The sequence below is a fragment of the Drosophila takahashii genome, chromosome X, assembly GCF_030179915.1.
Source record: "Drosophila takahashii strain IR98-3 E-12201 chromosome X, DtakHiC1v2, whole genome shotgun sequence".
In the NCBI taxonomy this organism is placed as follows: Eukaryota; Metazoa; Arthropoda; class Insecta; order Diptera; family Drosophilidae; genus Drosophila; species Drosophila takahashii.
In genome coordinates this window covers 11,466,338-11,491,341 of record NC_091683.1, presented here as the reverse complement: position 1 = coordinate 11,491,341, position 25,004 = coordinate 11,466,338, and the positions used below count along the sequence as shown (strand labels likewise).

General features: G+C 41.9%; 1 protein-coding gene across 4 annotated transcripts; it reads right to left on the bottom strand.

Moving 5' to 3' along the window:
- Positions 1-211: 211 nt before the first annotated feature.
- LOC108056473 (proline-rich protein 36) lies at positions 212-24,774 on the bottom strand. Of its 4 annotated transcripts, none has more exons than XM_017140279.2 (4): positions 24,327-24,774; positions 5,485-5,753; positions 4,672-4,974; positions 212-4,192 (listed from the first exon to the last, which is right to left on the bottom strand). In XM_017140279.2, the coding sequence occupies exons 2-4, from the start codon at positions 5,540-5,542 to the stop codon at positions 723-725; spliced, it is 3,831 nt and encodes a 1,276-aa protein (XP_016995768.2). In that variant the 5' UTR covers positions 5,543-5,753; positions 24,327-24,774; the 3' UTR covers positions 212-722. The 4 variants fall into 4 exon arrangements, with proteins under 4 accessions (XP_016995768.2, XP_070074338.1, XP_070074339.1 ...); XM_070218237.1 differs by lacking the exon at positions 24,327-24,774 and adding an exon at positions 10,716-10,828; XM_070218238.1 differs by lacking the exon at positions 24,327-24,774 and adding an exon at positions 10,753-10,828.
- Positions 24,775-25,004: the final 230 nt, after the last annotated feature.

The following is a 25,004-nucleotide window of genomic DNA, read 5'->3' as shown; positions in this document are numbered from 1 at the left end:
ATTGACTTATTTAAAATTTGCAAGCATAAAATATATTCCACACCTACCATTACCATTCTTAGTATTAAAAGACATATTTAAATTTCTGTATTTTATTTTATTCAGTTTAATACAATGCCATATATGGTATATACATCAGCGGTAAATGCCTTAACTGCTGTTGCTTTTAAAATAATTTATTAGCATTATTAACTCTCGGTTTTGGGCTTGTTTGTTTTCGCTACCATTTGATTTTTGTTTATTTGACACGACTAAGTAGACCAGTCCCATTGGTTAGAAAATTGGTTACTATATTTCACTATGACATACGAAATATTATATAGGCATAATAACATACGTGTATATTAGATAAATCTTTCGCTTTTCGTTTTTCTTTATCTTGTATTTTTCAGTTTTTTTCTTTTTTGGGTTCTCTTGTGACCTAATGACTAAAACAAATAATTAAAAAACTACATAGTTCATAACAAAAAACTAAGATTAGTTAAAAAAATTGGGGTATTAGGCGCTTTAGAAGCGCTGGGTTTTTTAGGGAGGGGGATGGGTTTGTGCAAAAAAAAGTTCTACTAAATCTTGGCGTTTCTTTTTCGAAATTATTTACAAACTCAACACAAAATTTACTGTTAACGGTTTAAAAAATATATAACTTGTGCGCTGCTTTTGTGATTTTGTGCCTGATTTTTCTTGTTATTTCTTTATCTAATAATGTTTATTTTCGCAAAAACTCAGGATCGGTTGAGCTCCTCGCGTTTGAAATTCCGTATCGCATCCAGGAGTTGGGAGCGCGGATCCGGTGATGTGGGACTGCGTCCACTTCCGTTTCCGCTTCCGTTTTCCCGGGCCTTCAGGGGCTTCAGAGCCGGAAGTACGGGAGGCGGTGGCGGCGGCGAGGGCGTGGCCGCTGGCTGGGATACCGAGGACTTTAGCTTGATCTGTAGCCCCCTAGTTTCCGGTGGCTCCTGGAGCTTCAGCTCCACTTTGGTGGACTTGAGCACCACATTCGCATTCTTTGCCGGCGGCGCTGGCTTGGTTTCTGGCGGGGATGTGGGCGTGGCAGGAGCAGGAGCAGCTGCAGCTGCTGGAGAAGGAGTGTGATTTCCATTCACCGACACCCCAGAGACCCTAATCCTCAAGGCCTGCTCTTGTTCCTGCTGCTCCCTGGCCAACATGCGCTCCTTGAAACCCGTGCGCCGCAGGGTGTTCTGGCCAAAGGGAGCGGGATTAGCTGGTTCCACTGCTCCTGGTCGATTCCTCTCCAGACTGGAGACCGGACGAGGCAGGGAATTGGAGCTGGCCAGGCTAGAGACCACCACCTGGTTGCTTTGGCCAGCGGGCAGGGTGAATCTATTGGTCTTGGCTGGACGCGGCAGGGTGGAAGATTGATTTTGGTTCTGAACCAAGGGTTTCTCCAAGGGTTTCGGCTGCGGCTTGAGTCTAACCTGAACGGAAAAGGTTTCCTCTTGAATTGGCTGCTCTTTGACCTCGGGTTTCTCCAGCTTTTCCTCTTGCTTCTCCTCCAAACCCGCATCCTTTAGCGGCTTAACCGTAATGGGAACGTGGTACTCCTTTCGCTGCGGAATGCCCATCCTCAGAATGGGTGAAGCCACCTCGATGGTGAGCTTGGCAGGCGGCTGCGAGGTGATCCTTTGATTGGCCTGCCCAGCCCCACCAAAGATATAGTCTCCCTCGTTCTTGATGGCCACCGTCGACTTGGGTCGTTCGCTCCAGGTGGCGAAATTAATGCTCGGTGGCCCCGAATAGCGATAAGTGGGTGGCAGGGGCTTGGAGCTGGGAGCGGATTCAATGGGTTGACTTGGTTGGGTACTCCTCAGGTTAACCGGACTGACTGGCGAGCTGGGAACTTCCTCTTTGACCACTTGAACTGGTGAAACCTCTGGCATCTTCTTGACCACCGGGGGCGATGGCTTTTTGGCCACTGGCGGGGATTGCTTCTGAGCCAATGGAGTCACCTGCTGAGTCACCACAGGCGAGGATAAAGGCTTCTCAACTGGCGAAGAAAGCTGCTTTTGTATTGGAGTGGGTGAGGGTTTCTCAACAGGAGAAGGTGATGATTTCTCAACGGGAGAAGGTAATACTTTCTCAACAGCAGGAGAAGGAGGAGGAGTCGATTGTTTCTGGACAGGATTGGGTGATGGTTTCACAACAGCAGGAGGAGTCGACTGTTTTTGCAGAGGATAAGGTGATGATTTCTCAACAGCAGGAGAAGGAGAAGGAATCGATTGTTTCTGGACAGGAGAAGGTAATGATTTCTCAACAGGAGAAGCTGATGGTTTCTCAACAGGGTAAGATAATAATTTCTCAACAGCAGGAGGAGAAGGAGTAGTCGGAGTCGACTGTTTCTGGACAGGAGTGGCTGACGACTGCTTGGTAACCACTTCCTCCTCCACAGAAGACTCTTCTTTGGCCAGCTTCTCCAGCCCTTCCACCTTCTCGATGATCTTTGGTTGCTCTGTAACAGGCGATGATAATGATGATGATGCACTGCCTCCACTCTCAGCCAAGCTGTTCTTCCGCGAGTTCAAGATGGTCTTGATCACCTCGAGACTTTGCAACGAGGGCGATTCACCGATGCTCAGCTCGCTGGAGGAGCGCCTCGTGCCCAGGCCACTGATGCCATTCTGCTGCTGCTCCAGTTTGTTCAGGGAGAGATGCGAGGAGCTGCGAAGACTGAGGGATGTTACCTCCTCTGATCCTCCTCCTCCTAATCCTCCTCCTCCCACCGCCTGAAACGAGTCGGCTCGTCCAATTTTGGCCGTGGCCGTGGCTATGCTGAAATTGGCCAATCGATTCGGTTTCGGCGCCTCAATCTCCGCCAGCCGTGGATCGGGCTGCTTCTTGATCAGCGTGTCCAGACGTTGTTGATTGATTATGGTCGCCAGTTCATCCACAATCTCGTCCAGCGGCGAACCGGGACTCGCAGAACCCTTAAGCTTCTGCATTTTCGGATCGGAAAAGTCGGGAGGCGGCGATATGGGCACCGAGTAGTTCCACGAGGTGATTGAGGTCTCGCTCAAGGGGGTTCCATTGGTCAGCGGTGGCTGCACTTGCTCCTCCTGCTCCTCCTCCTCTTGCGCCGTCAGCACTGCCAGTTCCGCCAAACTGGTGGGCTCATTTTGCTTGGTGGTCTGGCACAGCTTGAAATTGTACACCTTGATGGCCTCGTCGTCCTCGGAACTGGATTCCTGCTGGGATTTCTCCTCCGCCTCGGGTTCCGGTGAAGCCGAGGGCGATGGTGCCGGCTCTCCAATGCCCGAATCCGCTTGCTTGGAAGCCGCATCATTGTCATCATCCTCGGCGGCACTGCCCAAAGATCGGGGCTCCGGCGTGGGAGTTCTATTTAGAAGGACTTTGGATACATTGCCATTGGTTGGAGGTGGTGATCCATTGCCATTCACAAAAGGCAATGGCGGATTAACCGCCGGCGCAATGGGCAATGGTGTGGTGATCCTGGGAGCTGGCTGCGGAATATTCGGAGTAGTCACCGCTTCAGGAAGTGGCAGCGAGGCCAGTGATATGTTATCCCCGCCACTTTGGAAGTCCGGCGGTGGTGCCGGTGCCGTTTTCTTCTTGATCTGCAGCAATCGCTTGCGGGGAGTCGGTTCGGGACCACCTGCCACCGGAGGCTTTAGCTCCAAGGTGGCATAGTGACCGTCCGTGGAGTCGGCATCCGGTGACTTGGCGCTACTGTTGCCATTACAATCCAACTCCGGTGGTCCAGAGAGATTCGGCGTGGACATGCAGAGCTGCGGACGCTTGACAATCACCGCATAGGCGGGCTCGCTAGCCGGAATGTCCGGAACCGACTGTTCCGGGATGCAAATCTGACTCGGCGGCCTCGGTGCCGTTCGCTTTTTGCGCGGCGGTGGTGCCAAAACCTTTGCCGGCGGCACCACCACCGGCGTACGCGTATAGTTCATGCCCGTGGAGTCCATCGAGTTCAGCGAGTTGCTGGAACTATACGGACTTGGCGTTTTGGCCGTAACCTTCGAGTGACGACTGCTGCTGAAATCGGAACTGCTGCTTAGGGAATCCCGCGCCGCTCCGGTGCGCTGGAACTTGTGCATCACATCCGGATTGAAGGTGTCGTAGGACTCCGACTTGTGGCACAGCCGAATCTCCGAGAGACCCACTGCTCCGATCGTCGATTCGCAGCTGTACACCTGACTAGCGTCCACTGGAAGAGATGGAGATGTAGACAGTGGGTTAATAGAGGGGTTACTTTGACAATTGGTAACTTTAAATTAAGCTTTCTCGCGTAAAACTCTCTTGAACGGACAACTCTCTCTCTTAAGCGGACAACTATCTCTCTCGTTTTGAATGTGAACAATGGGTTAATAGAAGTGTTACTTTCAATGAAAATAGGCTTCTTTTTTGGGAATTGACAATTGGTAACATTAAACTAAGCTTTAGCTCTTGAGCGGACAACTATCTCTCTTAAGCGGACAACTATCTGTCTCGTTTTGAAAAATATGGAGATGTAGACAATGGGTTAATAGAAGGGTTACTTTCAATGGAAATAGACTCCTTTTTTGGGAATTCGCGTAAAGCTCTCTTGAGCGGACAACTCTCTCTCTTAAGCGGACAACCATCTCTCTCGTTTTTCTTCTTTTTCAAATCCCAATTGAAAGTGTAGACTGTCGTAGATCGTCTTACCTGGACTCCGGAACTCGTACTTGTCCGCATCCAGTTGCTTGTTGTCGCAGACGAGCGAAAGGAGCTTGCTCAGCGGCACCCTGGCTCCCAGGCGGGCCACAAAGAGCTGTTCCTTGGGCAGCAGAACGGTGATGCGGAATGTCTGCTCGAAGGGCGCATTGCTGGTGGCCGCGGGCACTGGCGTTATCCGGTTGTACTCCAGCTGACTAGTCTCGTTCAAGTCCGTGTCCGTGGACAAATGGTGCAGCTGTGTCGACGACTTGGACAGCTTGCCCATGGAGGAGCTGCCAGTGCCGGATTTGTCTAGGGAATACAAATAATTCATTAATGATTTGATTTAGTTTTTGAAGGAAGGGAATTAGTTTTACCTAAATAACTTCACCCGAAAAAAAATCCATATGAAACGTAGTTCGATTTTACATTATTTAAGATCAATTTTAATTTGATATGTGGCCAGGTAAATTTGACCTTTTATAATGTAAAAACGAAATGGGGTTAAATTTACATGGCATATCGATTTTACGGGAACATGCTTTTTTTTGTGTGTATAAAATAATATTCTACTTGGGAGATCCAGAAACAAAGATATCATAAATACGAATGTAATTCTAATTAATTTTTTTATAATTGTTATTTATTATATTTATTACACCCCATCTCTATGGGAACTTTAAATGTTAATTTAGCAAGGGTTTATTGCCTTTATGATTGTGGGCATAAAGTTTGGGGATCGTAAACAGTAATGCAGATAAAGGATACTAATAATCGGGGAGTTATTAAACATGTAGGGTAGGATTTTTATTGATAACTTACCCTTTTTCCGGCCAAACCAGCGATTCAGTGTGGAGAAGCCGCCCTTCATGCTACTCATGTTGTGGGCGTGGCTTCTCAAATGTTTCCCTCTCTCTCGCTCACTTGTTCTCTGCTTCTTCCACCTTCACCTACTTCCGTTTCCGCTTCCGCTTCCGTTTCAAACGTGTCTTGACGTGTGTAATTCGGCGTTTTCCTTTAAATTTCGATTGGGTTTCGTAATATTCCTAGAGCATGCTAGAAAATGGCGTGCGATTTGTGCGCTGCGAAATCTGAAAGTGGAAAAAAGGCAAGAAAGCGAATTAAAAGCAGTCCGATTACAAAAGACGCTCGGTCTTATCAACGTTTTTTTTTTTTTTTGTTCCTGATAATGGATAATGATGATGGAGGGGATGGTGGAGGTGCTCTTTCTAGGCGCTTTATCAACAATGCCACCGAAAAGAAATACACATACTTCTGTTCTGTTCCAGTTGGGGACACATCCATAATACCCTCTCTACCAAAAATAAAAAAAATAGTTATGTTTGCAGTCCAACAATTTCGATTTCTAAAGTATGTTTCAAAGTCGACCCGATGGTTTTACATTTCACCTGCGTATTTGCTTTATCAATTTTTTCGTTCCCCGTTCCTATTTGCCTTTTTCGCCTGGCTTAGTGCTTAATTGTCGGCCAGGTTGTTTAATGGCTCACACCTACACACAAATACACACATACTGGGAAAACTGGCGAAGCGATAAGCCCAAGAAAATCGAAATCGTCGGCGGCAATGAGAAGCGCGCGACTTGCGGGCGTTTTTTGTCGCGTGCGTTACATTTGCACACAATGCAAATCGCGAAGGCAACCTTTATATGTCTGTACATATGTATGTGTGATAGGAAAAGGGGGCGGTTAGGGGGGCGGGGGCGTGGCGCTGCTTACTCAGTAGTAAATTCTAATGACATAGTTAGCTGGTGCAATGGTGTGAGTGCAAGACCATGCAAATTACGGGCAATTGTTGCAGCACCAACTTGTTCTATAGTTTATACACCGAAAAAAAAGAAAAATATTCCATTTTTATTCAAAAACATCAAGATATTCAGATGATAAGATTTTTAAGATATTATATATTTTCAGCTCTTAAAAATCGTAATAATCTCATGATATTATTTTTTTTTCAACAATGCATTATATATTTTTAAACTCATTATTTTTTCCTGTGCTTCGATTAGTACACACAAATACATCATTTCATTAACCATACAGCGCATTACATGTCTATAAGGTTAATCGCAAGTAATTCCCACAGGAAGTGAATAGTTTCCCTTAATTGGGAAATCAATTCAGTAAATAACCTTTTGAACGACAAATAAAACAGATTTATTTGCACTAAATGACGATAATTGAACTCGGAATAAAATACACTTGACTTGAGCCTTGTTATTTATATAATGTATGTATATAGTTTAGTTTACTAGTTTAGGGATCTCAAAATAACGATTTTCATTAATCCAGCATATTCGCATAATATCGCTAAACCTTTGGACTTATGTTAATGAACCGTACTGTGTATATTCGTGATTGCCTGTGGCCAATCGATTTGTGTTTACTTTTTAATGAGCAGCCCCGACTAATTAGCCCAACTATTAGCCAGCCTAATTAGATATAAAACTCAACATGGAGTCGTCACGTCGATTCCCATGTGGATTCGCCAAAAAAAAAAACAGAAAAAAATGAAACAATACCCCTCGGGGTTTTCATACTTTTTGGGCAATTGTGTCTCATTTTCCTACGTATTGTTGTTTAATCGTGCATTTAAACAGGGGTAATGCCTCCATTGATCCCCTATCTCCGACCAATGGGTATTTCCCCAGTCGGCCAACCAGCTCTCTTCTAACCTGTTTTGGGTTATCAATACTGCGTTGTTTCTGCTTTGGCCCAAAGGCTCTTTTATAGTCAGTCACTAAAGTTCCCCTTGAAAATAAACATGAGTAAGTAGAAATTCCTCGGCTATCATGAGACGGCGATGAAAAATGTTTTTTATTTTCGTTTTTTTTTTTATTTTTGCCTTAAATCATCACGTTCCATAAACATGGCTGTGGTTGGTGTGGTGGTGTTGCCAAAAATAATGAGCTTGGCTAATAGCGTTAAGTGTTTGGGGGCCTTTGTGAACTAAAGGCTAATTGAAATAAAAATTAAATTGCTCTCGGAATGGTATGTGAACTTTATACTCTGCCTATCGCCATTATTATATGGTTGGGATATATTACTGGAAATATCTTTATAAGGGCGCCTTAAATTTATGGCCGGACTAGATATATGCAAGCCCTCGATTATCTAAATATATGGCCTATATATAGGTTTTAAATAGCGATGAATCAGAGTCAACTGCCAACTGCTAAATGCAGCTGAACAATCAGACGTAATTGAACTGTTTGCTTTGGCACGTTGGGCCCGTGTGTTTTGGATTGGAGATGGTTAAGTAACCCTCCATCGATTTCCACTTCTCACACGAGTAGCCCAGTTTAAAGTTAACAGACAAACAACGAGTGATATACCATATAACGTGAAGTACGAGTATTTCCATTCCGGCGTTTATCAATTCGATCGTTCCGAAACGAGGTCTTTAAAACTCGGCGAACTGAGATCACTTATCGTTGTGTGAACTTGATTGATCAGCAACATTGAGGCCTCACGAGCTAGCTATATCTTTGGCTTTGAAAATGGGAATCTCAAGGAAAGGGTTCTCGAAATAAAATATAGGTTCTCCAATCTAAGCAGATTTTAATTTCTTAGAAAGGCCACAAATTGATTTTTGGTTAAGATTACTACTAATCTCAATTAGTAAGCTTTTATCCCGAACATTTTTATTATAATATATAAAATTCCGAAAATGTAAAGTTCTGAATAGAACCCCTTAAAAAGCCCCCTTTGGTTCTACATCAGGGGGTTACGAAACTACGACTGCCATAATCGAATGCTAATTTCACGGCTAATGTCTTCAGCCATTTGGAGAAGTATCACCGTTATGTGTACACTTAAAATTGGCAACTTTCTACCGTTACACATGGGCCTAAATAAATGGAGGCATTATCATTTTCGGAGGGGCCCCCAAGTACCGGCGATCCATGTTTAAGCAAGGTGAATCAGAAGTGCAAATACAAGATACAAGATGATTAATGGCCCAGCTCTGTGGCTTCGGATGTGATTATTGGGATATGTATGCCGGAATGTCGGGGGATCGCTCCATCATGGGCTTAAATATAGAGATTTTTTCAATGGATGACACTGACATTGAAGTTCGGCATTGCATTCAGCGGAATCGACTTGGGTTTTTGCTCCAAAGTTAGGCGATGATATCATACGGGTGGATAACCATCGACGTGAGGGAATTTTTTATTGGTGCTCATCATTGTTTCTCTATAATCATCACCCATCCAACTAGACGGCTTTGCTAATTTTCGTTCGGACTGGTAAGTCGATATTGCCAGCAGAAACACCTGTGGAATGACTTTCTCGAGTCACTGTTTAGCCTGTTTTGCGACAACTTATCTGTTTTTTTTTTCTGTTTGGTTTGCTGTGTTGCTGAGTTATCAGGCGAATGATACGCATGACTAATCCCGAATATGCTAAGTCGCAGTCGTTGTCGTTATGTCGCCACTGTCACTTGCGGGCCATTATCTATTTCAATTTGTGCGGCAATTTGAGCCACTTGATTAGGCCGCTTCAGTCTGCAAATGTCCGATCCTCGGGTTCTCTGGTATATATAGTACCATATATACTATATGCCCCTATGAATGCCAGTTATCACGTACCCCTGCCATAGCTCTAATGGCTCACAAGATGTCACCTGTGTACGTTCCACATTCGATTGGGGGATCCAATGGTACTTTGCACCTTCCAATGTCTTTCGGAGTGACGTGGAACCATATAAGCCCATTTAAACGATAAATATGCATATTATTTGAGAGATATGACGGTGGGCTGTACTCGTTTATATGGTCTCAAAAGAATAGGAATCTTGGGATCCCAACTCAATGTATGATAGATCTACAGAAAATGTTTTCTGATTACCTAACATAACATAATTGGACTTTGAAATATTCTACATAAATATTATTTCTTGACACGTTCTTTCTGCTTTCTTGGGCTTAAAAGTGAAGAAATGATGAAGCAAGGCAAAAGAATCAATCAAGAAAAAAAAAAACCATAAAGATAAAATATAAAGAATCGATGGCATAATATATCCAAAAGCAGATACCAAAGAAAGAATTGGTAATGGATTGCGAGTCCATAGAAGGCAACGGGTTCGAATTGCTTTAAATATGAATGAGGCAGACGGATTGGCGAAGAAGTGAGTTAGTAAAAATCGATATGCCGACTATTTTCCGCATTTTAAACCCGGGTTCTTGCGGTTTTCCACCCCGCCACCGACTGAAACCCAACTTCCTTGGCTAATTGAAAACAAATTGTTCGACGCTTGGCTAATGGCAAGTTTTCCGTTAATTTCACACAGATAACAATATAGCAACTGCATTGGTAACTACTGTTTTGAATGAGGCAAGTGAATACACCTGTGTTCAAAATAATAGAAGTGGGTATACTCTTAAGTTCTTAAGAAACGTTCGTATAAAACAATAGTTAATTTTTAATCCACTGTACGAAAGAACACTTCCCAATTGTACTTTTTTTTGAGGGAGTTCATTTTACAACTCCTCTAATTAAAAGTTCATTTTCATATTTTCTTATAAGGAATTTTACAACTCCCAATTGGAAGTTCATTTTAATTTTTTCTTAGAAGAAATTCTACAACTTTTCTAATTGGTAGTTTATTTTCTTAGTTTATTTCAGGAAATGTAACAACTATTCTAATTGGAAGTTCATTTTCAGTTTTTCTTATAATAAAGTCTAAAAATTGTAAATTTTCAACTGGAAGAAGGAATTTTAAGAAGTTCATTTGAAGACAATTCCAATTGGGAGTTCATTTTCACTACTATTTTTTTGAACACATCTGTATAGTTTATAGTTATTCCGACGGATGGGTTAGGATCCCGATCTACGTGACGAATCACTCCTCGCACTTCACATTTCGAATTATATTCGTAGCTTTCTTTTGCTCGTCACTTTGTGGCAATTAAATGCAGTGTTTGTTGTTCGACAAATTGCACGTTGTCATAAACAGAAATAAATTAATACACCGCACAGTAGAATTTAGCTATTGAGGTAAACTTGAAAAACAACAAAAAATTGCATACTAACTGCGGCTAGCGGTGTTTTTTTTTTCTTTTCTTCTTGCCTTGGCTTTCTCTCTCTTTCTGGACGAAGAGAGGAGCAACTTTTGCGAGGCGGCGCCGACGACGACGTTAACAAAACTGAAAACAAAAAACGCGCAAATTATGCATAGAACACAAAAGCACAAACACACACGTAAAGAACACTAAACACCGACACAATAAACACATACACACAAACCACCGACCACAATAATAGTGGCAATAATAAAGCAACGGTAACTCTCTAATAATAGAGCCACAGGCAAAAAAAAGAGAGTCGCTCTTTCGTTACCTGGCTCTCCCAATTGGAGCTGCTGCTTTATCTTATCAGATAGCCATGCCAAATGATAGCAGCAAAAACAACAACTTAAAGTGAAAGGAAACATGAAAAAGTGCAATCAAAATGATTTTGAATTTTCTGATTGGAAGTTCATTTTGAAATTGGAAATTCATTTTTCAAAGGATTAGTTTTCTGATTGGAGATTCATTTTTGTAAGTTCAGATCGAAATATCGAATATTCTTTTTTGAAAAAGTTAATCTTTCGAAAAATGTTAGAATTAGAATTACAACCAATTGTTCAAAAGGGAAAGCCGGAACTTAAAGTTCTGAGAAACCCGGCGATTCTTGGAATTGAAGTTTGACTGTACTCGTATTTCACTCTAGTATCTGGTATCTGTTGCTCGGTGTATCTGTATCTTCACTTGTCGCCGCACTTGGGCCAACTGAACTAAAACTTCCAGCTAAGTGCGTTGCATAAGTCAGATGATGATGAGCTGCGCCGACTGCAGCGCCGGCAGAATTGCGCAAGTCTCGCGTTCTGATTGACGATTGACGATTGACGACCTTCAATATCGCAGTTAACTATTTGGCGTGGGAGCCCGACCACCTTCTTTTAGTTTTTAACTGCTATAATGGCGCTCCTTGCGCTAAAAATAAAATAAACAGAGGAAAAACCGCCAACGCTTTTCACTCGCAGGAGTGGCGACTTCTAAATGCATGACCATTTTCGGCCCATCGTCAAGAAATCAAAGAAAAAGCCAGCAAAAAAAATAGGAAGGAAGCCTCACCTAAACGCACACGCACACTACCACTCTGATGACATCATAGGTGAACCACCATAAATGGACATTCCAATAGTCTAGCTATAGGGTGTGTGCCACCTTCTTCGATCCGACTTCTAATTATGTACCATCTAAGAGGGTAGCAAGAATTTTTTCAAATACCTCAGAAGTATTTCTGATTGTATTTACTTTCTTGACTTATCTTAGCTCTATCATAAACCTAAATTGGTTTTCATGGAAAATACTTTTAGAGAAACATAAAAACGCCAGCTGTTTGAGTAACAAAACCAACATTCAATTATTGTCTGGGAATTTAACTGCAATCCATCGATTTGTTTGGGTAGTAAAAACCCGCTCAAGGGGTTATTTGGGATTTTGGCGATTAGAGGGCTCCGATTCTCGATTCTCGTAAGGCCCCCACCTGCTATCGCATCCATCTAGCATGGATTCCTTGCCACACCGACCGTATCTTGATCACTTAAGGCCTGTTCGACTCGCATATTAGTGGTTAGGTCTGGCATTATCGCCAGCCCTCGATAATATATACACATAGGTACGCAAAGAATTCCAATAAATTTGCTCGGGCTTAGTGGACCTGATATGAGCGACCAAAACATTTTCGAGGGCGCCACCGAAACATTGGAACCCCCAAAACAAGCAAACTAACTAGGCAAAAACACTAAATACACCATCTGGCACTCGCTGTGTACTTGTACTTGTACTTGTAGCCATTATATCTCTCTCTATTTATTTGTAGTTGGTCGGGCACGTTTTGGGGTCTGTGATAACCTCAACCTTAACACAGTCGTGTCTTCGGTCGTCGCGAAGGTTTCTTCGCAGACGGGGGCGTTGCTATCAGTCGTGTACTGTATGGATCTCGATATATGTGTAGCAATATGGCAATAGCAATAGCAATAGCAATAGCATTTCTCCAGCCAGCAGACAAAGACCTCCTCTCTGGTACTTAGTGACCCCGATTTGAGGGAATTCTTGTGCTGTGCTGTTTTTTTTTTTTATCTCTCTCTCTTTTTGTTTTGCCTCATTTTTTTCGTAGTTGTTGCGAAAAGTGGCACAAACTCATTCCGAAAAGCGGCAAGAAGAACACAGAGAACAAGCCGTAAACAAGTTTCGCGATGGCAAATTCGACAATGGAAACCATATGATCAGCGTAATAATAGTTATGATCATTGGCTGCTGGAGGTTCAGTTCCGTTTTGGTTTGCTTAGGTTCGAAAGATTTCCTCGAGGCAAATCTTTCATAAATATTTTGCGGCACGCCTAGGAAAAAGTAACCCTCCTTTTCACTGTTTTCTGTGTTTTCCTAGGTGGAGAAAAATGCATGGCATAGGTAGGAAAAGAGTTGATCTACATACCGGGGCCACAACAAGCCCCGTTAGCCGTGGCCCTTTTATTCAGTTTTTTCTTTACTATTTTTTTTTTGCATGTCTCGCTTTAATTAGACTTCAATCAATGCCAGAGGCAACTGTCAGCGCCCTAGTGGCTTCATGGGTATCCTACACAGGGGGAAAATTCTAGATATTACACACAAAAGAAAAAGCATGTAAAATCGATCTGCGCATGTAAATTCCTGGTTATGCGAAACCCCTATCGTTTTTACATGAATACTCATTTGGACCACTTAAAATTTACCTGGCCCTATATCGAGTTAATATTGATATTACATAATGTAGAATAGATCTACCTTTTATATAAATTGTTTTCTAAGGTCAAATATGAAATAGGGATTTCTTTTACAAAACAAAAAAAAATGTAAGGAATCCTTGGCATATTATAAGATGAATATTCTTAATAATGCTCATGTTTTTTTTTCTGTGCCTTAAGTTGCACTCGAACTCTGACGTCAGTCATTAGTCTGCAGAATGGGGTCAACTGCAGTACTGCAGACTGGATTGAATTGGATGGGATCCCCCCGAACCACTCGATCTTTTGAGAGTTTTAACCAAACAGACAGTTGCATGCGTTTGCGATGATTTCGACTCGAGATCCGCGAGATCCAAAACCCGGGCAGCTGATTCAATTACGCTCGCAATTGCGTTCGCAAGTGCAGTCAGCCGTCCGGACAATTCAATGTGTGGCTCAATCTGCAGCAACAGACATTTGCGTACACACATGTGTTCACTGTTCGAATTCACAAAGTGGAGTGCTGCGACAGGAGATATCCACTTACACACATGTTGAACCATCTTGTATTACATATAGTATAACCAGCATTATCGCAGTTGCCCCGTCACACATTTCGTCTATATGGTTTAATCTATGGAATATTTATAGCTTTGAACTTTTGCCAGCACAGCTGTGTGCCAAGATTTTCTTCGACTTTGATTCGAGTGGACTTTAGCTAGGGTCTTTAGTAATATGATATAATGGTTATAGTTCAGTTATAGTTTAGTTATATAATATGGTATATGGACTTTTCTTGGCTCAGTGTTTGTTTCTCTATATTTTCGTTTTAAACAAATAATACTCAGAGAACCGCAATTCTCCGCCTATTTAAATTCCCTATTAAGAGGCTACCTTTTTGTGGATCTGAATCTGACCACCTGCAAGTGTTTTTATAGAGTTTTTACTTTTTTTTTGGGAACTTCGGAGCACTGAAAATGCCGCCCAATAAACGGCAACGGTGCATAGCCAAGCAACCTGTCAAGATCGGGTTTTTTTTATGATTATTTTTTGGGTGTTTGAGTGTTGCAACCACAGCAGCAGCAGCAGCCGCAGCAGCAACAAACAAAACAGCAACAGCAACATACATACATCCACAGCCAATTGCAAGCCAAGTGCTGCTCATAATAATTTGTTAGAGTGCATTTTCCACATTGCAAACGGAGATGCCGGTTTTTCAAAATCCCCAACCCCGCCCACTGGCCAAACGAGCTGGAAAACGGCTGCCTGGAAGAAAGTGAAGCGAAATGAAATGCAATGCAGCTGCAATAGCAACTTGCAACTTGCTACCAGCCAACTAGCAACTGGCAACTTTTGCTTCTCTCTCCCTGGTTAAAGCGGCTTTCTTACTTCGGTAATAACTGGCTTGCATTTCATTTGAAAGACGTTTAACGCACTGCCTTAATTGCATTGTGCCAGCCAGCCAGCCAGTCAGCTATACAATTGCATCCATCGGATATGTATAGCATATAGATATATCTGTATATAGTATTCTGCTGCTGGGCTTGCCTTGCCAAACAACCTTGACATGCAGCCAAACTAATGACAGGAAATCGTCGACAAGTGCGCGGCCCAATCCCATCTGCAATCTGAAATCTGCCATCTCCATTCTACGGTCTCCAATCCCATCCAACATCTAAAGCGAGCCATTCCAATAAAGTCCCACACAGAGATGAGCTCGCCTCACCTTATTATAGTTAGTTTTACAGTGGGATCTCTGTTTGATGAACAACCCTTTGAAAAAAATAATATCTAGACGTTAAAATGTTCTTAGTTTGGAATTCAAGAAGAACTACTCTTAAAACCAAGGCGAAAAAGCTCTAGATTTAGGTTTTTAAAAAGCTTTTATAAAAATAAATATATATAAAGATGTTTTCTATAATGTATCCCCCTTAATAATAAAAAATAGTTGTTCGCCCTAATGAGGTTCCACTGTGCTTAGATTGCCTTGGTTGGTCGCGCTTTTTAATTGCGCGTCGCATCCAACCGGTTGCCACTTGAACTGAACAATTGCCGCCCATGCCATCCCCATTTCCATTTCCATCCACGTATCTGTATCTTGGAATCTGTATTTCGAATGTGTATCTGTATCTGTATCGGTATCTGTATATCCGTAAGTGCAAGTATCTGCATCTGTTTTGCCAGCCGAACAGGGGCAAAAATGCGGCTAACTTCGTTTTGGCCATTTGCAGCGATTGATCATGGATTGGTTTTTTTTATTGGTGGACAGGCGCCGAAAGAAAAAGAAGTGGAGTGTCTGCACCACTGAGTGCACCACTGCACCACTGGGTGGGGTGCATTGAACCAATCGAAACCGAATCGAACAAATGTGGCTCACCTTGGCTCAAGATATTTCTCTATTTCTCTCTTTCAATGGGCAATATGGAGTGTGTGTGTGTGTGTGTGGGAGGGTGGGGCAAATGTTTATCAATGAAATTGGACAGCTGAATGGGTAACTAGGTGGCCAGGTGCCACAGCCACCGCCGAGCCACCAATTAGTGGGTGAACATGGACATGGCCTGGCCAAATATGAGAAAAATGCCAAGATAAAGCAATGAGTCGCGAAACGGAACTAGCTGAAAATCTGCATATAGCTTGCATTTAACTAGAACTTGACGTTTATCGAAGGGTTCATAGGTAAACTTACCCAACCTTTTCCAAAACGTACTATAAATTGAATTTTGGCATAATGATACTTATAAATTTGTAATTTCTAATTTTCTAATAATTTATAGTGCCTTAAAATAATATTTACAAGTGATTTAGAATTAATATCAAGTTACTAAACTCTAAGTGAAACCCAGGAAATCGCGTTTTAAAAATTAAGGTGCTATCCCTTTTTTTGGGGCGACTATTTGATCTGTGGTATCTGCTTTCCGCTGAAATTCATTCCCAGTTCCGAGTCGTGAGCACCTGCTAACCCCCTTCGGATCGATTTCACAGGCGGAGGTCCGAGGTTCGAGGTCCGCGGATCCGATTACCCTGCTGATCCGCTCCAGAAGAAATGGATGAGCTCACACCGCCTGGAATGCACTGGCGATTCGGACTCTGATTCCGCTAAACAAAAAGCCAAAGTACACATAAAGTACACTTATACACAAAGTATGTAAGTAAGAAACAAAAATGACAAGGGGGAACAAACCCCAGACGAATGTCATTGCCCGGACTTGGAAACGGATTCAGATTCGTATTCGTATTCGTTTCGATTCGTTTCAAGACTCGAAAACTGTCAGCCATATATTTGCATCACGGATCGCGGATAATGGATAATGACCATCATCTGGCTGGCATTAAGATTCATTGCGAATGCAAGTCACAGCTTTTGGATGGTGGGAAACTACGACGGCGGGCACGACTGTCGCTGACCTTGAAATGGACCCCATAGGAAAGCAGCCAATAAATCCGCCAAGAAATCCCCAGTACCACCAAGAAACCAGCCAAGAAATCCACCATCAGGGCAGAGAAAGTAGTAAGCCAACCAGTTGGCTAAGTTGGCTAAGAAAAAGTAAAATTATTTTAGGACAGGCCGCTGAGAAAAGTATGTCACCTGCACCCAAGGCACTCAGACTTTCCGACCTGGCCGAAAAAAAAGCACAGAGACCTGGCCAAAAACAGCTGTGGCAAGTGGCGGGTTTTACTTTCTGCCCCAAAAAAAAAAGCTTTACACAGAAAAAAAGTTGTTTTCAAAAATAAGAACGTAGAAATCTGGCAACAATCAAAAAATGATTGAGCTAAGAAAATTCCTTAATTATTGTACCACTTTAAAGCTAATTCAAAATGGTAAAAATTTTTTTCTCATTTTTAACATTTTAAAATATTTTTTCCATGGATCCAGACCTTGAAATTTAAAATTAGGTAAACAATTCTTATAAAAGCAAATAGTCTATTAAAATAGCATTAAATTCAGTAATCCAAGTAATCAAATTTAATTGAATTATGGATTTTCTCTCAGTGTTTAGTATCGACAACAAGTCTCTCTCTCTCTTTAGATTCGCATACTGGCCAAACAAGTTGGCCAAGGCCCCCCGATCACTGATCACTCCGCTCCCAACTGGATGCGTGTTGCATGCCTCCTTCGAGCAGGAAGCACTTGCAACTTGCAACACTTGCAGCACGCAAGCGCCGCTTGATTTGAGCTCTGGTTCGTTTGTTTTTGTTTTATTCGCTAGTTTTCGGAGTTCGGCTAATGGAATTCCAGCAGGCACTTATATAAAAGATTAGACCCGCCGATGCCGATGCCTCAGTCATGTCACGTAGCTCCCGGCTCAAGATATCGCCGAGTGTCCAAGTCTTGGAGTCTCCATCGCCGTCCCGTCTCCGAGATTATACAATGATCGAAATGTGTGTTTTGGGAGCGTCTCTCGCTCATGTGAGGCACGTCCTCAGGCATCGAAATCGAACATTGGACATTAGCTAAACCCAATGGGATTTCAATCGTTTGGGGGACTGTCTGCTATCTGTATTATGTGCGAATGCTCCGATGGCGAAATGTGCACTCGATTGTGGGAGGATTTCTCGGGGGCAAAGCTACGTGGTTAAAGAAATAGATAGGTTCCAGCATGGGGGGCAGTGGTGATATCAGAACAATTTTTTTTAATAGCAAAATTCTTTTCTTTTTGTTTTTTTGCGAAAACTGGCCAAAAAATACAATGTTCAGGTTTAAATGCCAATCGATTGAAAATTTAATAACGAGTTCAGAACGGTATGACAATCCATATTTGGATAAATATTTATGTTGTTATGGTAAAAAAACGAATTATTTGTGAAAAATTGGGATATGGGTTTTTTTTTTAAATTTGAATTTTTTCTTTTCGTTTTTTTGCTGTAACTTGGCCAAAAATGGTCTTACACCAAAAAGACATACTATTTTGAACAGCTAACAAAATAATAATTAAATCCATGACACTTTCCGTGTGATTTTGGAAAAATAAAATTTTCGCCTATTTTTATTTTTTTTATAAGGGGGTGCATCAGGATTTTTTGAAAAAAATGGCCAAAAAATAAAATATCTATGTTTAAATGCCAATCGATTGGAAATTTAACAACGAGTTCAGAAAGGTATGACAATCCATATTTGGATCAATAGTTCCATTGTTACGCCTAAAAATCGAATTATTTTTTTGTTACAAATTGGTATCTGGGCTTTTGGTAAAAATATTTGTTTTTTTTTTGCTGTAACTTGGCCAAAAAAGGTCTTGCACCAAAAATACAAATAGTTTTGAACAGATAACAAATAATAAAAATAATATTTTTAATTCCTACAAACAATAAATAATTTTGGGTCGAGAATATAATATAATATAATATAAATAAGTTGAAGTTATTAAACCATTCTGATTGGTATTCCATGTGTAGATTCTTGACAACAGAACCATTTATTTGTGGGTATTACCTAAGTTTTTTTTTAAATTCCTCTCCCGACCAAGTATATATACAAATATCGTATAACAAAGCCAGATCACGTACCGATATTTGCTATGATTATACAATATATATGGCCAAATCAGTATCTGTGCATTTGGGGCGTATTTCACGCACGTCTTCCCGCCCGCTGCTCTTTCTTCGCCCTCGTCTTCCGCTGATCCCCCGTCTTCTCCGCGAGTCTTCTTCTCAGTCTTCTCGGGTGTCTGCGGCCCTTGCCCAACATTTGTGGATTTCATGCTGACCCACTTGCCCCAATGCGATCCCATTTCAACTCTTCGGCTTTCTGGGATTCTCCTCTTTCTTTTCTCTGCTTTTTTTTTGCCCCTTTTTCTTTTTGACCATTTTCAATGTCAACACGCTTTTTTTCGGGTGACAATGAAGTCAACTGGAGCTGGACGCTTTTTTGTCTAATTTTTTGTTTGTGGACGGCGCGTGTTTTGCATTTTCAGCCAAACAAAACGAAAAAAAATTGCTGCGAAAACCAGAATTTACACAAAATCATATGTAAATGCTTTCAAAGATTTGCATAAAGACGCGCTATAAATTAGAGTTTTTTGTTTTATTTTCGTCAGCAGTTTTCAGGTTCAAAGCAATTAAGTAATAACACAAATCAAAGTAAACAAAGGCTGAAATGTAAAGGCAGAGGTATAAAATTATGCAAGTCCCGCTTGGCGAAAGAAACCATGGTTCGGTGATTTGGAGGCCCCCGACCTGTAAGACACATTACCACCGATCATTTCAAGTTCATATAGAAAAAGCCTTTGAGCTTTTTAGGCTAATTTCAACACTGTTTTTATCCACAACACTACGCAGTGCGTGTGTCCAATGGATCCAATAAAAACCAATACTATTCAGTGGTCAGTGGCCGGTCAACTCCCATTATTACTGGTTGAATCCGTCCAGTTTTTCACGCTTTCGTACTCGGCACAATTGAGTCGAATTGCAATTGAAAAGGAAAAAAACGAGAAGCGGCAAGAAATAAACTGCAATTGTTAGACAAGCACATATGTATGCACACAGCTGTGGGCACAGAAATAGCACTGAATTCCTGGGGCCTTTAGTCGGCCAACTTAATTTATTAAATATCCCTCTTTAAAGATAAAAGTGAATGTAAATTCAAACTGTTCTTTATGTTGGCACCTTTTATATATTTATTTGTTTTATATCATCTTAACGATTGTTCAATTTAGCAAGCTGACTTTCCATACCTCAGGCCTCACATAAAGATTTTATAGTTTACTCATTAAAATGACCACTAAAACCGACTCGTGACAGAAAAAAAACTTGTTTTTGACAAAGGCCGTATTTTTCGCAGCAAAAGCAAGAACGAAGATACTAAAAAAAAACTCATATAATTTGTATATAATCGTGTTTAAATAGATAATAGATAATTTAAATTATTTTTGTTGCTTCCAAAGCAGAAATGTAAGAAATCCCTTTACAATTATTTGTTGTATAGCCATTGCTATTGCTATTAATTTAGGTATATTTTTTTATTCATGCATGCCTGCCAATATGAGAGTGTTTTTAGTTCCATTCCATCTGTTCAGCTCTGCTTGGATGCTCTGTTGCAAGCTTGCTTTGCTGGCCGAGCATGCTTTTTGCTCACGCTCGGATTCTCCCCTTTGGCACGTGGTAAAAATTCTGCCTGTGTGCTCGCCCATTTTTTTCGTGTGACAATTTTTGCGTTGGAAAAATCTTTGAAGCGTCACCAAAGTCTAAAATATCTGCGGTTCACGAGGGGGGATAGGAGGGGATGGGAGCATACCGGTTTGCTTAGAGAGCAAACACGTTTGCCAAGCGGCTGCCCTTGTCAAGGTCATGCCCAGTCAAATGCCGCTCTTTTATTTTGGTTTTCAATTTTACCAAAGGCAAACTGCAGCTTTTGTTTCACAATTTAATGGAGAGGTAAAATGATGGATCAGCAGCTGATCTATTGTATAACTGCGATGTCCCCAGCTTTTAACACAAACATGGATAAACCACAGAAAAATGAAAACACATAGAGCTCGGACGAAATCGGTGGAGTCGGAAGGGGGCTAAATAAACTCTGGTTGTTGGGGGCTCTTGAGTTCAACGACTTCACATGACAATTGGCCATTGTTGCTGTTGTTGTTTGTTGAATGTTTTGTCGTGGCAAATGCAAAGGCAAAGGCAAAGGCAGAAGCAAAAGCAACATCAAAAGCAGGAGCAATTAAAAAGACGTTAATTTGTCGACTTTTGTGGCCACGAAATTGAATTTTCAACTGACCAACTCCAGTGATTAATGGCATAGAGCAGTCAACTTGGCTAGCTTCTATCTCCCAAATCCCATCTACCATCTACCATCTCCAATCCCCAATCCCGAATCAAATTCTTCGACTCAATTTGCTTTTGGGGCAAATGGGAAATGGTCCGCTTCTGTCGCTCATAATTACCGGAGCCTAAATTAACGACTGAGGCGCAGACGCCAACGGTTAAAGTCACAGTCAGCGAACTCTGAACACCACAAACAAACCGAAGCAAACCCCCAGATACGCAGATACATAGACAGAAGAATACAGATACATAGATACAAAGGTATGCTCGTGCATGATTCTAATTACTATGTATGGGCTCTGTGCCCCATGGATTATATAGACAATGCACAGGGAGCGGGATATGGGAGATATAGTCGAAGTGGTAGTAGAAATCCAGCAGCAACAAGAACTCTATTGTTCGGCGAGCGTCGCCAGCGGAGCGTCAGTTGAAGAATGGAGAATCGAGAATGGAGAATCGAGAACGGAGAATGGAAGTTCAAGTACCCCCTGACAGAGGTATTACATGATAGCCATAGATCATAGAGGAAGTCTTTAAGCCAACGTCGTAAGCCAAGCAAACAGCTGAGGTGCGAATTCTGGTGGTGCGAAACTTAAGAACTTTTTAAGTACTTGAATGTAATGAGGTATTTTTTTTATTCGGACTTAAAAATATTTTCAAAACGTATTATAGGAAAATTATGTTTTCCTTCAAAAAAACATTAAGAGATAACGAAATAAACTTTCAGCCCTATTATCTTTCCCGCATTTGTTGCACAGCTTGTAGCAGTTTTGTGTACACAACGCATTACACAGAATTCCCAGTATCAAAGGTAAAAGGGGATCATCGACGGCGACTGGCCATTAAAGATTTAGAAAGGCCCTTCATCACGCGGGCATGGGTATTTGGGCAACCCATGCCCAAATGGCCAAAGTCGAACGAAAGTGAGAGGAGCGCGCGGCAGAGTGACAGGTACAAAAAGTGGGATAAACTTATGGCGCCCAACGGGGGGCTTTTCAAGGAGGGGGGACCTATAAAGAGAGTGATCTGCATCTGAATCGGAAAGGAAATAAGGCGCAGATTCCTTGAGTGAATGGGGGGTAACTTAAGACTTTGTTTGTTTGCCTTTTGTTCGCATTTTGAAATCTTTCCGGGGATTTAAGCTTCTTGCGAGGCAGCTGTGCTGTGCTGACACTTTTTTTCGGGAGGGTTGTCAGTATCCCCGAAGCTTCCCCCTTAGCTTATTGCGCATTGGTGAGAATCAGAATCTGAATCCGAGTACGAATCCGAATCAGAATGAGAACAATTCTGCTGGTGGGTCAAATACCTTGGGCAAAACTCAACGAGCGACCATCTTTTTGTTTTGCTCACTGAAATTGTTTATTGTTCGGCGGCTGGAGCGATGCAAATGTTGTATAAAATTCAATAAACTGTGAAACCAGTTTATCAGTTGATCACCGAGCTCGGTTTCTCAGTGAAAAGTCTTGGGCAAAAGTTGCCAAATAATAAACGCCATGTGTATGTGTACATTGAAATTAAGAAAAAAATAATAAAAAATACAAAAATATATAAATACGAAAAGAAAAAAAAAAGCAAATCGTCGGCAGTTCCAAACTTCATGTCCCAATCATCATCACCGTTTGTTGTCTTTGTCGCCGCTTTTTTGTTTGCGCTGCTTTTATTTGATTTTTTCCCATTTTTTACTTTTTATGTGAGATTCAATTAAAAACTTTTGACCAGCAATTTCATAAATTTGCGGGTTTATGGGCAGGGGAAAATAGCGGCGGGTGCTCCAAACGTATCCATCTCCATCTCTCGCCAACCAGTTTGATGTTAATCAATTTTCGCAACAAATTTTTGCACTTGCCACTTGCCTTAGCGGAACCAAAAAACCGAAAAAAAAAACATAAAAACATGCTGCGAATGTTTTTCAAAAGGAAACATGCGCTAAATAGAGCCATACAAGTATCTATTTACGTTTTATCTCGTTTTTTTCGCGTTTCTCACTTGCTGGAAATTACTTAATATGCATTTAGCCGCCGTGCTTCGACCTTACATAGCTGCCTGCTTTTTTGATCGATAGTTGAAAGCCGCGATAATGCCGTTTCCGCTGTGGTTTTCATCGCCGCCGATCGCGCCAGCATCATTATGGCCATAAACCATTGATTGCCGCTCAGTTATGTGGCCGCCTGCCCGTTTGGATAATTATATTATCAGAGCCGGGCCTCTACTATTCTGGTTCTCACCCCTCAGATCTTCGGATCTTCCGATCTTTGGTTACCAAAAGTTTAGCAACGAGGAAGTGGAGTCGAGCTCGAGATCGAGATCGAGCTTTCGATCCAATACCAAATACCAAACCAATCCGATCCGCTGCTTTCACTGCTGACTCAGTGGCTTTTTCTTCTGACGAAGTCCGACTATCTGTCATTTTGATTTTCCGCTTTTTGCAGGGCACCCTGGGGCAACGGCACTTAAAGATGGAATGATTTCCCAGCCTCCGTGGGGGATTGAATTTAGGTGAAACTAAACGACGTGTGCTAGTGCTACACCCTAATAAAAGAAATCAAATGCACATCTAACCATATATCTAGTGCGAAACTGCTAAAAAGCACGTAGAGTAAATTGAACAGTAGAACGTGTGAACTTTTCAAATAAAATAAAAGAAAGTCCGCATGGAAAAATGCTTTCCTCTTAATTGTGGTTGCTTTGTTGCGAACTCAACAAAGTAAGGAGTTTTAAGTGTAAAAAAAAAATCGATATGTAACGTAGATCGATTTTACATTATGTAATATCATAGCCGCATAGGCCAGGTAAATTTGATATGTTCGAAAAGAGTATTTCATGTAAAAACGATATGGGTTTTGCATACCAGTGAATGGTAAAAACTTTTATGAATGGACAAATTTCGAATATTTCCAATACAACAAATTCCATTCCAATGTCCTTTGCCCCACTGTGCAACGTGTGAATTTTGCAGCCCAGGAGAGTTTCTTGCCCCCAGCACACCGGCATAATTTACCGTTTTGGAGCTTTATCTGCCGATCGGAGATCGTAGTTAGTCGGTGGTATTATTTCTGTTGGTGTTGCACTGCTCGTAAGTGAATTTTTTTTAGGAGCTGCTGCAAAACGGAAACCAGAAGAAGCTGACAACTTACCTAGACAACGACCTCAATTAGCAAATCTGTTTGGGCCGCGTCTTTCCATGGTTCTAACTGCCTTTTGATGTGATGTGATGTGCTGTTGTTGGCTTAATGGCGCTCTATTTCCTGTCAGTTCACATGCATCGGTCCATAATGCCTGTACCCAGGTTAACACACTCTCACACACACACTCTCTTTTCTATCTTTCTTTTTTATTTTACTTGATTTTTTTTTGGTTAATTTTTTTTTTGTATTTCGGTAGGCACTTTCGAATGTAAAAAAAAAGTGTAAAAAAAATAAAGCAAATTATTTTTGCACACACACCCTCAAACACTCGTCCACACTCGCGCAGCCAATTAAAGAGCCATGTAACGCATGTAAATAAACAAAATCTGGCGAATTCTTCCCCCAGTTTTCTTCGTCCGCGAGAAATCGACGCAGCGTGAGCGTCCGTTCGGCATGAAACTCGTTTCTCGACTGAACCGCTCAGCTGAAATTCGACTGAGGCTCAGCTGCAGTTGCTCAGTAGCAGCGGTAGCCAGCTGACGACGGCGAAGAGAGAGAGAACCCACCACCCCAACACCATCCACCTCTCGAAAGCCCACCTCCCGATCCCCCGATCCCCCGATTCTCCGATTCCCCGATCTTGGGAATGTGCATTAACCGGGCGCACGCACACGGGGCCTACGAACG

Bases quoted from the DNA above. Each gene is read 5' to 3' on its own strand.
- LOC108056473 (XM_017140279.2), bottom strand. From the start codon at position 5,542: ATGAGTAGCATGAAGGGCGGCTTCTCCACACTGAATCGCTGGTTTGGC. The intron at 4,975-5,484 runs GTAAGTTATCAA...TGTATTCCCTAG, and splicing joins CTGGTTTGGCCGGAAAAAGG to ACAAATCCGGCACTGGCAGC. The intron at 4,193-4,671 runs GTAAGACGATCT...CATCTCTTCCAG, and splicing joins GTACGAGTTCCGGAGTCCAG to TGGACGCTAGTCAGGTGTAC.